The sequence below is a fragment of the Rhagoletis pomonella genome, unplaced genomic scaffold (assembly GCF_013731165.1).
Source record: "Rhagoletis pomonella isolate Grant_MI unplaced genomic scaffold, Rhpom_1.0 Rhpom_scaffold_00003, whole genome shotgun sequence".
Lineage (NCBI taxonomy): Eukaryota > Metazoa > Arthropoda > Insecta > Diptera > Tephritidae > Rhagoletis > Rhagoletis pomonella.
This window is the reverse complement of record NW_023458557.1, coordinates 101208059-101223868: the sequence shown is the minus strand read 5'-3', so window position 1 is coordinate 101223868 and position 15810 is coordinate 101208059. Positions and strand designations below refer to the sequence as shown.

Below are 15810 nucleotides of genomic sequence, written 5' to 3'. Positions count from 1 at the left end.
AAAAAAGTGGACTTAGCAACTAAATATTCACTCTAAGCCAGCGATATATAGACATGTAGTAAGGGCATACATACATAAAAAAACGGTTCCTAAATTGGACTTTGTTTCGCTTTTGGAACTATTAATAGGCTAATGGTCCAGAGCAAATGGAACCTTGTGCTTAAGCTCCAGCTACAAAAAATTGCGTCTAAAATTTAAACATATCAAACCTATTGGCCAAAGATAAAATTGTTTACTGGATTTACGAAAAGTTAACGGAAGTAATGTCAAGACGACTTAATTATGGCATACCATCTAAGAAATTATATACAAATTTTAATTGAAATTGGCTTCGAATTGACTTTTGTTATATACATACATACGTATGTGTTTGTGTTGACCTATTGCGTCAAACGTTTTCATTATTAGATACACATTTACGGTAAACATTTTAAACATAAAAGACGCGGTTGTTTATTAAGGATATACAAACTTTTTTTGAGAAAAATCCGTCCCATCACCTCCGAGCTCTGTTGCATAAATAAATAGTAGGTGCAATCCCGTATTCCTCGGACTCGGACTAGTAAAACTGTCAAAAAATAAAAAATCGCTCAGAGCGAGAGAGTAACATTGAAAAGTACGGGATCGCTTTCTAGTAAAAAATGGTAACTTCTGTCAACTTCAACACAACCTCCAAATTTTGGTTGTAAATTTTTGCTTATTTTGTATGTAAACACACTCAGCTCACACATCTAAATAACCAAAAATACTTTAAAATTCATTAGAATCCACTTAAACAAGTAATTAAATACTTTGCAACATGAATTAGCAGAGTGCACTTTTCCTTTGTTTACAATTTGGTTGCCAAACACACTACAGCTGATCGTTTGACACATTTACTAGAATTTACCAGCAACAAATTCTCGGACTAAAACTGGTAACTTCTGACAGAGAGAGAGACCCGTATTTACTCTCTTTTTTGTCCTCTCAATAGTCAGAGAACCAAGTACGGGATCGATTTCCAATAAAATCTGACTGTTTCTGACTATTTCTGACTAGTTCGGACTCGTACGGGATCGCAACTAGTATTTATGTATGCATGTTTTTGTTATACTTACTCGTTCCTTGAACTCTTTGCTGGCGAAGGACATCATTAAGTTGGTTGTGGCGTTCAAAACCATGCCTTTCTGAATGACATGAACAATCCGTGATACAAATGGCAATACATCATTTTTGGCATTCACCATTTTTGCCATGGCAGGTGAAGCAAAACGCAAAAAGCGCTTATTAGTGCTAAACAAATAAGGACAAAATAAGCTATAAAATTAAATTGTTTTTCTTTTTCAGTGTAACTTAAATTTAAAAATGTGTGTGTGTGTTGTGAAACTAATTCAAATTGTAATTAAAAAAAAATCCCAGAAAACCTCGAAAATTGTGCAGAATAGTCAAAGTTTTTGTGCATATGTTTGTACATACATATGTATGTATACCCTGCAAACCAAAGTTCCCGAAATCTTAACGAAATCTTTAGGAGTATCTGATTTCTGTAACGTTTTTTTTTCCGAATCTTCAAAGAAAATTATATGAAGTGGTTGACACGAACTCGTAAAGAAATTTCTGTACGAAAAATAAAGAAAATTCTGAAAGAAGTCTGCAAGAAATTCTTCACATAGCAGCATTATTTTCATTTCTTTACCGATTTTCTTCCGAAATTTCGTAAAAGAATGGAAGTGTGCGTAATTTATTTCATTTTAGAAAATTCGGCAAAAAATCGGATGGGATCTTTCCGAATTCTTTAAAAATTCTTTACGATTCAGAATACTCTGAAAAAATGGTTTGCAGGGTAAGTCCATCCATACAAACAAATTTTATAGCTGTGTTTGTAATTTGGAAAGTTAATGCTTAACATTTTTACTCCCTAATTTATAAAGATAAATTTTAGTAATAAATGATGTTCGGCCTAGAAATTAAAACACATTTTTATGTACATATGTATGTATGTACGCACCCACTCAAGTCGCTTATGACAGTGATGCCATATTTTTGCGCCTGTGGCAGTAGTAAAATCGATTCGAAAATCAAGTCATCCATCTCGATCATATCATACAGGTAATTAGGAAATGTCTTGAAGGCATCGACTGAAATCATAAGACATGTAATTCAAAATAATTTCTTAGTATTTCCGAGCAGTTCTAACCTGTTTTCGAGACGAATATCACACGACCATCCTTGTCCGGCCTCGGCATTATATACTTGCTGAGCGTTTGATAGATATGGTCACGAAAGTAGTGTACCGGGTGGTTCGCCAACCAGTCGGGGTTTTTCTGCTTGAAGTCATAATACCGATTAATCGCATCATAGGCACGTTTAACCTGCCAACTAGCGAAACTAAGAAATTTCGTTAGGAACACATCGTCGGTACCGATTTCAAGGTCATTTGAAGCTAAATTTGAAGGTGGTGAAGAGAACAAGCCCGTTTAACTACATTAGTAGAAAGTTATGTAGCACGTATATAGAGTATAAGGATCATTTCATAAAAAAATTACATCTCAATATTTTTTGTTTTGAAATATTTTTTGTACATTCCTTATCATCTTGATATTCGAAAATCTCAAAAAAACCGCCGAAATTCTGAACTCAAAAAGTATCTGTTTTCAATTTTTTTCAGTTAATAAACTATTTGTCGAAGGAAATTGGAATTTCAATAAATAATCTTTTGCATTGAAAAAATTGCATTTTTGAAATATTTTTAACCGACTTCAAAAAAGGAGAACGCTAGCAATTCGTCGGAATCTTCTTTTTTATGCGTGTTACCGCATAACTTTGGACCACGTCAACCGATTTCGATAATTCTATCTGAATGGTAGTGTATCAGTAGTGGTTTAGATCCGAACATTGGATCACGAAAAAATTAACGGTACTCCTAAATTTTTGTATGAGAAAGGAAGTCGCTTGTGTTTTTTGCTTAAAAATTACTTGTTTTATTAATTATATACAGGATTTTTGTGTTTTTTTTTGGCAATCTAAATAGTTGTCAAACTTTATGGAGTACACTGTAAATGTCTGAGAATAGAAAAACCAAAGTTTGCCAACTATTTAGATTGCAAAAAATAAATCAAACAGTGTATATTTAATACAAAATTATTAAAATAAAATAAATTTTTTAATGCAAAACAATTATTGATTTAAATCTGTCTCACACTCTAATGCAAAGCCGAGGTAATTACGCACATTTTGTTTACTTAACTGGTTTTCTCCGACAAATAATTTATTAACTGCGACAAATTTAAAAAAAATACTTCTTCGTGAGTTCAAAATTTCAGAATTTTTTTTTCGAGATTTTCGAATATTATGATGAAATAAAAAATAGGTGTCTTCTTATTTTCGACAAAGAATGTAAAATATATTTCACACAAAAAAAAAAAAATGTGTGAGGTGTAAATTTTGTATCGAATGACCCACACACATTTATAAGAAACGAAGACGAAGTTATATTTCATCATTTGAATTGCCTAAATTGGCATTTTTTGTAAGATCAACTGCCTCTTATTCACTGTCCTTTTTTATTCGCCTTGGTGGTTTAATTCACTCACTTTCCACTAAATCGCGTAATTCCTGAATTTTTTCCAACTGATCGGGAGTGTGTTCATATTTTGTTGACAATAATATTTGCATTTTAAAACGAAAACTTATGTTGTGTACGCACGCGCCTTCGCCAGAAGTTGTCTGAGTAATAAGTTAACTTGATGTCTTAATTTCTGTTTTATGTTTTGTATGCTTGCCGCCGTCGTCGTCCGGCGACGCTCGTCGTTGATGTTTCAATCGTCAATTAAATGTGTCTCATACACGCAAAATTTTACGACAGCAAAGTGGTTACAAGGGCGGCGCTACAAGGCAAAGTTTAAGTTGTGTTATGGTGGCAGAAATATAACAATTAATGCTGCAGGGTTTTATTTTATGTATGTGTGTTCATTTCGTTGATATTTTTTAAATCACCTTCCGGCAAATTCGTTCAAAAATTGTTATACATAATATGAAAAAATTACGATTAATTTAACTATCAATTGTTTCTGTCTTCATGAATAAATGATCTAAATATCGCACACGATCGATCTTCAAAAGTGACACAACTTAAAATTACACGATTGTCAGAAAATGCGAAAAATGTATTTCTTACCAAATGTAAAAATTTGCGCCAGCTTTTGCTGAAAGGTTGCGTACTTTTGATGATCGTGTGCGGTATGTATATTATCAAATGACCGATCGTAGAGTGAACTACTTAAATTTACCTTTACAGGAACAATTTTGCGTATTCTCTTTTTAACTTAAATGCTTCTAATTGCTAATTGTATGACAAATTATATAATTTATGAAAACATTTTCGCACATCTTGCATCCAATCATTACCCAGGTGGATACTGAGAATTGGCCATGTTCACTTTCTCGGACTTTGATCGTTTCGTAAACTTTGACTTGGTTTGGAGTTAAATCAGTTGTGCACTTGTATAGAACGAAAGTTAGGTTAGTTAGTTAGTAAATTGTCCATAAAAAACAAACGAAAATATCATGCACTTATTTAAATGTTTTCTCATTATTACTATGGCACATATGCACATATGTATGTATGTATGTTCATACTTCAGGTGTCAGGTATACATATACATACATACATACGTACATTACTTATAAGGAATAATCATATTTTCCGGAATCCGGCTTATCCGGCCTTTTTTCAGTTATCCGACTAACCGGCCGGATTTCCGGATTTCAATTATAGAAGATTCAATTTAAAAATCTAGTTCAGATTTTTTTTTTTTAAATTGTTTAATCAAATTTATTCGTATCTAATTAGTAATTAGGAGTTAAAAATTTATATATTTTTCATTATGAAAAGAAGCATTTCCGCATTATCGGTCAAGAACCCATTTCTATTTTCAACATAAATGCTACCCGATGCACTATACACTCGTTTTGGGTTCACTGAGGAAGGTGGTTCGCAAAAATACTTTATGGCCAAAGTAAACAAATTTGGAGATTCTTTGCGACTATAATAATAATAATAATAGATTAGTGCTAACACATTTGTTAGTGCTTGGCTGGGCTTCTCTTCCTATTTGTGGCGTGCGCATTGATGTTGTCACACCAAGGGGAGGGACTTCTGCGCACTACCGCGCCCTGCACGATAATAGCCCTAGTTTCCTCGCTACACGATTTGCGCTTACCCATTGGTTTTTCAAATAAAACTATTAAGTTCATTGTAAATAAACTATTTTAGTAAGAATATAAAAAGACTCTTACCGCAATTCAATTAACTCGCAAAACTCTGAAGAATTTAACTCGCGTTGCTAATTAAATGCACCATCGCATTAGTCAAATTTGCATAAAAATTGCAATTTTTTCACAATGAGGGAACTTTATGGAAATTTTTGACAGCTTAATCTAAGTATACTTTCCAAACAGGGGAGTTTAGTAAAAATTTCGAATTTGGGTGTTGGGTATTGTTGGTACGTTGTTAATTAGTTGCACGCATCTGTACATATCAGGGATGCCAACTTGCGTGCAATTCCCCAATTTGCGGGCAATTTGTCTCGATGCGGGGAATCGGGAAATGGCTGCCTTTTGCAAGGAATTTAGATTATTTAATTTTAAATGATTAAATAACTTACCTGAGTGCAGTATATTTTTTGTAAAATTTTATTTTTAGTCACAATTGCAACTCTGCCGATTTCGCATTAGAAACACTGTAAAAACGTTGATGTTTTTAATTTTACTTACATTCATTTATATATACATACATATTAAGTAATGCAATTACACAAGGTAACAGTGATTTTGTTGCGGCAAATGTTAAAGCTGCTGTGCTGATTACGAGTCCATAAGAATAAGGTTTCCATCAGCTCCAGATTTTGAGAAAAACTAGGTCAAAGTGTCAAGAAAATCGCGTTTTTTGAAATATTTTAGAAGGTCCAGCAAAAAAACAGAAGATGATAGAACCTTCTACTTAGGCTTAAATTAAAGCCATAAATAAAATAAAAAAATAAATTAAATAGTAATAATACCCTTAAATTGGCTTCTGAAAATTACGAGTAAAAAGTTAAAAATGTGGATTTTTTTTGAAATGTGTTGAATTTTTGTCAGTTTTGCACAAAGTTTTTTTACTTCGACTTATATAGCGCATGTAATACTCTGTGAGTGAAAAAATTTAAAATTTAAATATTGTAGGTATGCAATTCGTAAATAAATTCAAGCAATTGCATTAAAAAATTTAAGTTTTTTTTTTTTTAATGGAGTCATGCTTGTGCGGGGAATTTCATCGAAAATCGGGGAATTTCGTGGTGGCCATCGGGGAGAGTGATAAAATGAGTTAGCATCAGTGATACATATACATACATATCGATGGCTGTGTGGAAGATCAACCTAACTCGGCAGCCAGTTCGTAAACGCCCTATCTCAGCAAATTTTTCAACAAAGCCCTATTTCGGAATTTCATTAAAACATCTCAGAATATTTTCTATGTATTTTGCTTTAAGATAGGGCGTTTTTGAACCGAATTCTGAAGTAGGCCGTTCTTGAAAACTAGCTGCCAAGATAGGTCGATCTGCATGTGTTAGAGGTGCAAACTACCACCCGGTGTGACCTGGGTTCGATCCGTTATCCGGGCATCATGTGCATAAGTTAGAAACAGTTTCTTCTAACCTGCCATCTCTGCCATGAAAAAGCCCATAAAATCCATTTGCCGTTAGGAGACTGAGTTAAATTGTAGGCCATACCCCACCATTTACATATGTAACAACGTCAAGACGCACTCCACAAATTAACCCTTTCGACCCGGAACTCTCAATGGTAGTTTTCAATTTATGGGTCCAATATGTTATTTGCCCCACAAATACATGTTCTTCGGTGTCAAAGTGGGCGTGGCCTAAGGGGCTGATTCGAAGGGTGGTGGTAAACCATTGTACCATCCGGGATGTTAAGTGGTACATATCTGTATCAACCGTCCTCTAGGACATTCTTACAAATGTTTTATCTTTTTTAGAACCAAACAAAACGATTCATTAATTTTGCATTTGAATAATGCACAAATTTAGTAATAATAAACAGTCAAAGAATTAACAATAAATTGCTAAGGAATTCCTAAAATATAACGAAATGGTGCAAAACAGAATTTGCACAAAGGAACTTTGCACTCTTGGCAGATTATCTTTGTTCGAGTTTGCTTTTATGCAACGTTGTTCTGTGGTGCTTTGAATAGAAATATGTATCTGACTCACGACACGCTGTGCTAGGCCTGGTGCTACTGACCTGCGTAAGGCTGTAGTTTTAGAACTTTGTTCTATCAGAGTTTCGGCCAAGGTCACCAAAAATGATTTGAAAGGCATTTTATTCCTCCTTAGCTAACTGTAAATAACCCACGCGCTTACGGCTTCCATCACTATAAAACGGTAAAAGACCTTGTTCCACTATTTTTCTGATTTTCGATCATATTCGTGCAGGCCACTCATTTGATTTACTAAATCAACACCTCCCATAATTTGACGATATAATAGTATAGTTTGGACATGGCACTTGCACTTTTTGCCTGTTTTCAAAGTTTTTTCATAATTATTATGCCTGGTTCGTGGCAATTTCTTATTATGAAACCCCTTTCATGTCTTGCCGCTTTACGTATTAAAGGCCTGCAGATGTGCTTTTGAATTCTATTTCTCCTCGTTGCATTTTCTTACTCGTAAACTTAGGTACGTTTTTTTTCTGTTACCCATTATATGTAGTACCAACAGCTGAATAAGGAATATAGTACAATAAATTAACTGATGTGAAAAAGCGATCAAAACACAAAGTAATATCATTTTCTACGATTTAGCTGACCAGTTTGCTTACCTCTCTTTCTCCAAGTGCTCCTGCGGTTTCTTCGAGGTCTTTTCCAGAATAAATGTTAAAACGATATGTGTACCCTGTTGCAGCATCACACCATCTTACCGGATTTAGAGGCATATCGTTGGCTTGATCTTGCATGAAATCGATAAAAATTAAGCTATGTTCACCGGACTACTGGTACGCATATGTACCACCAAAGGAGACTGCTGGTGCATATATGTACCATATATTTGAATTTATGAAAACAGAGGTTTATAATAAAATTGTATCACCGTATTTACAGGCAATTATTAGAAACAGCTTTTTTTTCCATAATATATTTAAATAAACTAAGAAATCTTCACAAACGCAAGGAAATCTGTACAAAAACGTTAACGGGAGGCCCTCTCCCCAGAAATAAAACGAAACTGGGCATAACAGGAGATGCAAAACTGAATGTGTAGAGTTCAGGCAGATGGTGAAATTCCTAACATACGGCGTGGTACATTTCCAAATGTGATTAAATGTAAATTACAAGTTTTAGGGATGTTTAAACTTTGGTGGTACATATATGTACCATCCGGGTCGAAAGGGTTAAAGCAGAAGCTTGGCAAACACTTAGCAAAAGTGTAGGCACCATAATATTGTTATTATTAGCAAATGTATTTCCTAAAACAAAACTAATATTTTCTGGAGTCTTATTTTCAATGGCATAGTTCCTACTGCATTTGCATACAAAACACGAGAATTGGAAAACTTGTCACTTTTACTAGGTAAAAACCCAGTTGTTATTAAATGTTTATCTAATTTTTTTGAATTTGTTTTTGTTTATACGCATGTACAGTAAGTAAATTGTTACAAAGCAGTCAGAAAGGTAAAACTAAAAAATACAAAACAACCGTGCTAACAGTACGTAGGTATAATGTGGCCAACATACAATAATAATTTTGGTTTGACTATTTAGTGTGCATGTCACGTTGAGGCTACAAATCGTCATCGTCTCCGTCGTGAGAACTCTAGCATTCGCAGTCACAGTTATACTAAGTCGTAGTTTGTGCCCATACATTCACACATACATTTATGTGCATATGTATGTGCATAAATTGGTTTTAGCTCGAAGAGGCCCAGGTCAGGGTTCAAAATCCATTAAAATATTTTTTTTGTTTTAATTTATTTGCTTACAGCTCTTTAATTATAATGTAATATTATGACGAATATGCATACTATAGTATATGCAGGCATACAAGTACATATGTCCGTGCATATGTATGTATGTACACTAGGGTAGTCCAAAATGCATGTGAAAAGGTAAAGTCGAAATTTTTATGCTCTCATCCCCTAGGATTGTTCTATACCGAAAAAAATATACCTTTATTTTTTATTTTGAAATCAAAAAATATTTAGTGGTCGCTCAAAGCGCCCAAAGTTTTCCATGTATTTTATATGGGGAAAAAACAACTTTTCGTAGAAATGGTATAGAATAGCTAAAAATGAATATTTTTCTACCAGAAAACTCTGTTTATCTGCAGGAGATTCCCAACAATAATACCCAATTGTTTATTTAACCATTTTTTCATCACAACTATAGTTTATAGGTCCGCCAAAAACCCAATAAATCCCCGAAAAATGCAAAGGGGCGACCAATAAAAAATTGTTAGTATTAAAAAATGGTTAAATAAACAATTGGGTATTATTATTGAAAGTATCCTGAAGGGAACCAGAGTTTTCCGGTCGCAAAATATTGATTTTCAAGAATTCTATACCATTTCAACGAAAAGTTTTATATTTCTCTTATAAAAGTACATGGAAAACTTTGAGCGCTTTGAGCGACCACTAAATATTTTTTGATTTCAAAATAAAAAAAATAGAGGTATATTTTTTTCCGATATAGAAAATTCCGACTTTACCTTTTCACATGCATTTGGAACTACCCTAGTGTACATTAGGGTGGTACAAAAACAGTTAAGTCGGAAATGTAATGCTTTCATCCCCTAGGATTGTCTATACCGAAAAAAAAATGTTTTTATTTTGACATCAAAAATATCACTATTATAGCCGTAAAAAGGACATGGCCGGAAAAGACGGTTTCACCCTATTTCGGGTATGGGGGATGGAACTGTATCATTAATTTTTTAAGTTTTCTGCCCGCCTTCATACAACTTTTTATTTTGAAAATTTTGCCTTCAATGGAAATTTTTCAGGTGTCATACCCCATTTTATGGGTTTTTAACTTTTATCTAGTTGGTTTTTTTCGGCAAAATTTACTTGGCAAAGTTGTTCAGAATGGCTCACGCCTTAACTTTTGTGAACATAACAAACTCCAGATAAGAGGTCTTTGACACTTTTAGGTGATAAAACCGAAAACAGTTGCATATTAAATACACAGGAACACAAAAACAAAAAATGTTATGAACCAGATGCTAGACCCCACTATTTCTAGGGTTTTGGGGTCGCTGAATACGAATATGACCAAAAAATTCTCACGTAAAAGTGTCCAAGACCTACTTTCTGGAGTTTGGTATGTTCACGAATATTAAGGCCTGAGACGTTCTTAACAAAAAAAATTTGACGAAAAAGCTAACCAGATAAAGGAGAGAAGCCATAAAATATGGTAATAACGTCTGAAAAATTTCCATTGGAGGAATAAACAGATGTATGAAGGCGTGCAGAAAACTTAAAGAACTAATGATGCAGTTCCATTCCCCATACCCGAAATAGGATGAAACCATCTTTTCCGGCCATGTCTTTGAAAATATTAGAAAAAAAAAATTACCACCGTGAAAATTTCCGACTTCTTATTCAAAACTTTTGGGGAAAAATTAGGTATGCAGTTTTGTAGCCCATCAAATTTTAGTATACATACATAGTGGTATTTAGTAATTACTGAAAAATTCCATAGATTTTTGATGATTTTTTTTTAAAAGAAAATCGAGCATTGTTCATAAAAATACGAACATGAAACTCTGCCGCTATAGAGATAGGATTTTAGAAATATAATACATTCATACATACACATACATATGCATATATGTACATACGTAAACCTATGAAATAAACAGGAAAAATATACAGTCTACTAAATGACAAATGCAATGATAAGCAATAGAATTGTAATGTGAACAAAATACATAAATTACAGTGTATACAGAAAACATAAAGATAATCCGGCAGGTTCTGCAATTCACTTCCGAGCGAATTTGGGCCAAGTTCGCTTTGAACTCGGAAGTGAATTCCAGAACCTGCCCGAATATAAGTATGAAAGAAACACGCATACACCAATATACCAAACCAATGTACACAAGCAGCAACTGACAGCCGATCATAAATTGTTTTAGATGCACTTAAGTCAACAGTGAACCTAAACAAATATCAAAGATCATTGCGATGGTCTTTTAAATATTCCTGATTAGGGTTCACTGATTCTGCATAAGACACATAAATTACTTGCACTTGCACTTAAAATGCATTGGTATCTGATGTATACAATGAAAATAAGAATACACATTTACGCATGTCTACACACACACACTCACACAGTTGGATTTTGGAAAGCGTCAATTGGATTTTAGAATAATCAAGTGGATTTTAGAAAGCGTCAATTGGATTTTTAACGATTCATACACTATATGTACACCGATTTTATTCTGACTAATTATAAATATAGTTTAAGGATCGGTCAGAAATACTTTTTATTAATTTTTAACAATATAATATGTATTAAAGTTAAACAAGAGGTTACATTTAGGAATGTACGATCTGTATACACATGGGCGTAGCCAGGTAACTTTCAAATTTTCCTTATATATCGTTATTGGCGACTTTAATATAAATGTCAATACACACACAACATACTCGAGCCAGCTAATTAGGACGTTCGAATCACTAGCAATGTATCAATTAATTAATTTTAATACAAGAATAACAGAAACAACGCAAACGAGACTAGATCTACTCTTTAGTAACAAAACTGAAGTTGAAGTATCGAATTTGGCTTCGCATAAAATATCAGATCATGAAACTATTTCATTCAAACTACCAATTCAAAAGAAGTACCAAATGAGAATTTATGAAAACCGCGTGTGTTGGAATAACTATACAAAAGACCACTTAGTAAATCTCCTTAGAACTTACAATTTAGCTGAACTAAACAACTGCGAAGTTAGCCTAAAGGTCCAAGGAATAAACAGTATCCTCAATGACGTAATGGCCACTTTAACATATAAAAAACGAGTTCAAGTTAAATTGATTAATAAATGGTACGACCATGAACTAACAGAATTGAATAAGCTGAAATATGAACAATTTAAAATAGCAGAGAGAACCAATAATTGGGATAACTATATTATAATAAAACGATATTACAAAAAAGCAGTTAAAATAAAAAAGAAAACATTTATGGAAAACGAAATCTCAAGAAATACTAATAACCAAAAGTTAATGTGGAAATGTCTAAAAGACGCCATAAATCTGAGTAGTGAGGTAGCACAAATTCAAAAAATTTCTGTAAATGGTGCTCTTATTGAAGATGATTATGAAATAGCAACTGAATTAAACCGTTACTTTAGTGAGAGCATAAGCAGAATCCGAGATAGCATTGAAATCTTCGAAGCAGGTGGAAATCAAATGGAGATAAACAGAAGCTTGTTTAAACTGAAAGAAATAGATGTTGAAGAACTTATGAGAGTTACAACGGAATTAAAAAACAAATACGGAGGAAAAAAATTAGTAACGGAAGGTGTATTAAAAGACAGCATGGAGTACTTAGGCTATACCTACACATGTGTAATTAATGAAAGTTTCCAATTTGGTGTATTTCCAGATTGCTGGAAGACCTCAGTAATTGTACCTGTTGAAAAAGTAAAGGGAACAATTAAGCCAGAGGAGATACGACCCATAAATACCTTACCTAGCGATGAGAAAATAATAGAAACTGTAGTTAAGAACCAATTGCTGGATTACTTAAATAAATACGAAATTATTATAAATGAGCAGTCAGGGTTTAGATCAAAACACTCGTGTGAAACTGCACTTAACCTGGTAATTGCAGAATGGAAAGAAAGTAGAACGAAGAAACAAATTACAATTTCAGTTTTCCTCGACCTAAAAAGAGCGTTCGAAACAGTAGACAGAGATATTCTTATAAAAAAACTGTATAATATTGGCATTAGAAATATGGCGCTTAACTGGTTCAAAAGTTACCTTAGTGGAAGAAAACAGAAAACTGTAATAAGAAGTAAGACTTCCCCCGAAGTGGACATTGAAATAGGATTGCCACAGGGATCGGTGCTTGCAGCAATTCTTTTTATAATTTACATAAATGATATTAAAAACTGTATCAAATACTGCAAAATAAGATTATTCGCTGATGATGCACTTTTAACTATAAGCTGTAACACGATTGATGAGGCAGCCTCAAAAATACAGTCGGACCTACAGGCAATATATAAGTGGTTGTGCCAAAATATGCTTAAAATAAACATAGAAAAGACAAAATGGATGATAATGGGGTCTAGAGTGACTCAAGATGATAATGTGTCGCTAAAAATAGCAAATACCCCTATAGAAAGAGTAAACCGAATAAAATATCTGGGAATAATTATAGATGACAAATTAAAATTGGATGAACATCTAAAATACATTGAAGGGAAAATTTCCAAAAAAATAGGATTCATGTTTCGATCATGCAAGCATATTAGTCAGCAATACAAAATACTGGTCTATAGATCCATTATCGAGCCGCATTTCATTTACTGCCCTACAATTCTATTCGCATTAGCTGATTCGCAAATATCCAGGCTACAAATTAAGCAAAACAAAATTATGCGTTTCATATTAAGAAAACGGTATGATACCCCAACTAAAGATTTACTTGACAGCTTAAACTGGCTTAGTGTAAAACAGAACATGACACAACATAAAGTTGGGAAACCTGCCGAATTACCTAAGTGAACGTGTCAGACTAAATAGAGAGGTCCATAGCTATCAAACAAGACACAATAACAACTTTTACTTGCCGGTAGTGAGATCCGAATTCGATAAAAAAAGTATACACTACGATGGAATTAGAGAATATAATGATCTGCCAATTGATATTAAAAACTGCAATAATACCAAAAAATTTAAAAAATTATTATACAGCTACTGTAAAGCGCTACCTATCAAGTAGTTAAAAATTTTTAGTAAATAATTTTACAGATTATTAGATAATTGAAGTCGAAGAAATTTAAAGAATCGAAACAAATATGTAAACATTAAAAATACTTTGTACCTTATTAAATTATCTAGATCTTCAAGATCGTAATAAAAAAATAAATAAATAAATAAATATATATATAAAATAGTACCGTGAAATGCCAGCTTAATAGGGTCGATGTAGCGCCGAACAAGAATAAGATCTAGATGAGTGTAAAGCTCTGAACACATCGAAAACGACATCACTACACGACACGACATTAAGGTTTTATCTACATAATCTAAACGCCGATCCAATCTAGACGGCGACATGATTTTTTTGAACGCCGGAGCGACACATGAATTTGTTTGAGTTTGACATAAAAGAAGAGGAAGAATCTTATCTGTCGCTAGAAAAATAGAAATAGATCCAATCTGGCCACAGCTACTTTTTTGGCTAGTCGCAGTGTTGCCGTCTCGTCGCCAAAATAATCATCTACATAAGAGTGAGTGTTAAAATAATTTGACAGCTGTGGTCTGTAGCCCATTGTTTCCAATGTGTTTCAAGCTTAATATAAAAGAATGTGGATAACGAACACGTGAGCAAAATACTAAAAGGACCAATACCGCACTTTGTAAATTTTATGTAGAAAGTTCCAAAATTCGCTTTAAGTTTTCTAAAATACAATTGACGTTTTATAGAATCCAATCGACTATTCTAAAATCAATAAAGTTGACGCTATCTAAAATCCAGTTGACTAGTCTAGAATCCAATTAACGATTTCTAAAATTCAATTGATTATTCTAAAATCCAATTGACTCTTTCCTACGTCCAATTGACCCTTTCTAAAGTCCAACTGGAAATGGTATAGTATTAGAAAATGTATATAAGAAAGAAATACTCAATAAAGATTTCAGATTCAATACAGAACTCTCACAAATACAAACCTTCTTTGAAGTTTTGTACAAACATACTTTTTACGGAAGAAAATGCATGACACCGTCAGCGAAAAAATGATCAAAAATCAACGGGATTTTTTAGTAACTACTGAATACTACTATGTACACTAAAATTTAATGGGCTACAAAACTGCATTCTTAATTTTTTTCCCAAAGATTCTGAATAAAAGGGAATTTTGGTGAAAGTTTGCAGAATTTGTATATCTTTTGCACGAAATTTGGAATTTGGATTTATGTGTTTTTTGTTAGACAGGGGCCAGGCTTTTTTAAAAAAAAAATTATTAAACATTAAACAAACAAAAGAAAAAAAAAAATCCTGTTATATTGGGGTGCCTATTTACAACCTTTGGCGGCAACTTGGCAATCGAAAATAAAATAGGCTGTGCTGTTTGGTTTTATTTTCCTAATGAGATTGAAACTCAAAAAATATGCAATTGGCTATTTATAAAATGGCTAAGAGGATGTGATATTATTAAAAAATATATGAACAATAAGTACTACTGCAAAAAGATTTTGGTATATTTATACACTCGAACAGAAGAAGCATTGCGGAAAAGATGATATTAAGCTAAGAACAGAAAAAAATAACAACAATCGTCGCATGAAGAGCAGTAACCAATGGAGCAATGACAATAGTTGGCTATCCTTGGTAACAGCAGCAACAAAAAAACGCAGCAACATGTGAATGAAAGTTTTTGTGCGAGATGAAGTACGTGACTTAATATTGCGATACTTATTAAACGAGAGAACACTTCATCATTGTGGAGTTGAACTTTAGCAAATGAAAATGTTTCTGTCATCGAAGTGTACATTCACGAGAAAATTATACTTAACAGCCACCCGTTA

The 15810-nt window shown here is 33.2% G+C and overlaps 1 protein-coding gene across 1 annotated transcript in view; it reads right to left on the bottom strand.

Moving 5' to 3' along the window:
- The window catches only part of LOC118736693 (retinaldehyde-binding protein 1), a gene marked incomplete in the record, with an annotated part of 5071 nt that extends 1284 nt beyond the window's left edge, over nt 1-3787 (bottom strand). Inside the window, 4 exon segments of the mRNA XM_036466736.1 lie at nt 1098-1272; nt 1988-2117; nt 2177-2422; nt 3573-3787. Coding sequence (XP_036322629.1) covers nt 1098-1272; nt 1988-2117; nt 2177-2422; nt 3573-3654 — 633 coding nt within the window.
- Nucleotides 3788-15810: the final 12023 nt, after the last annotated feature.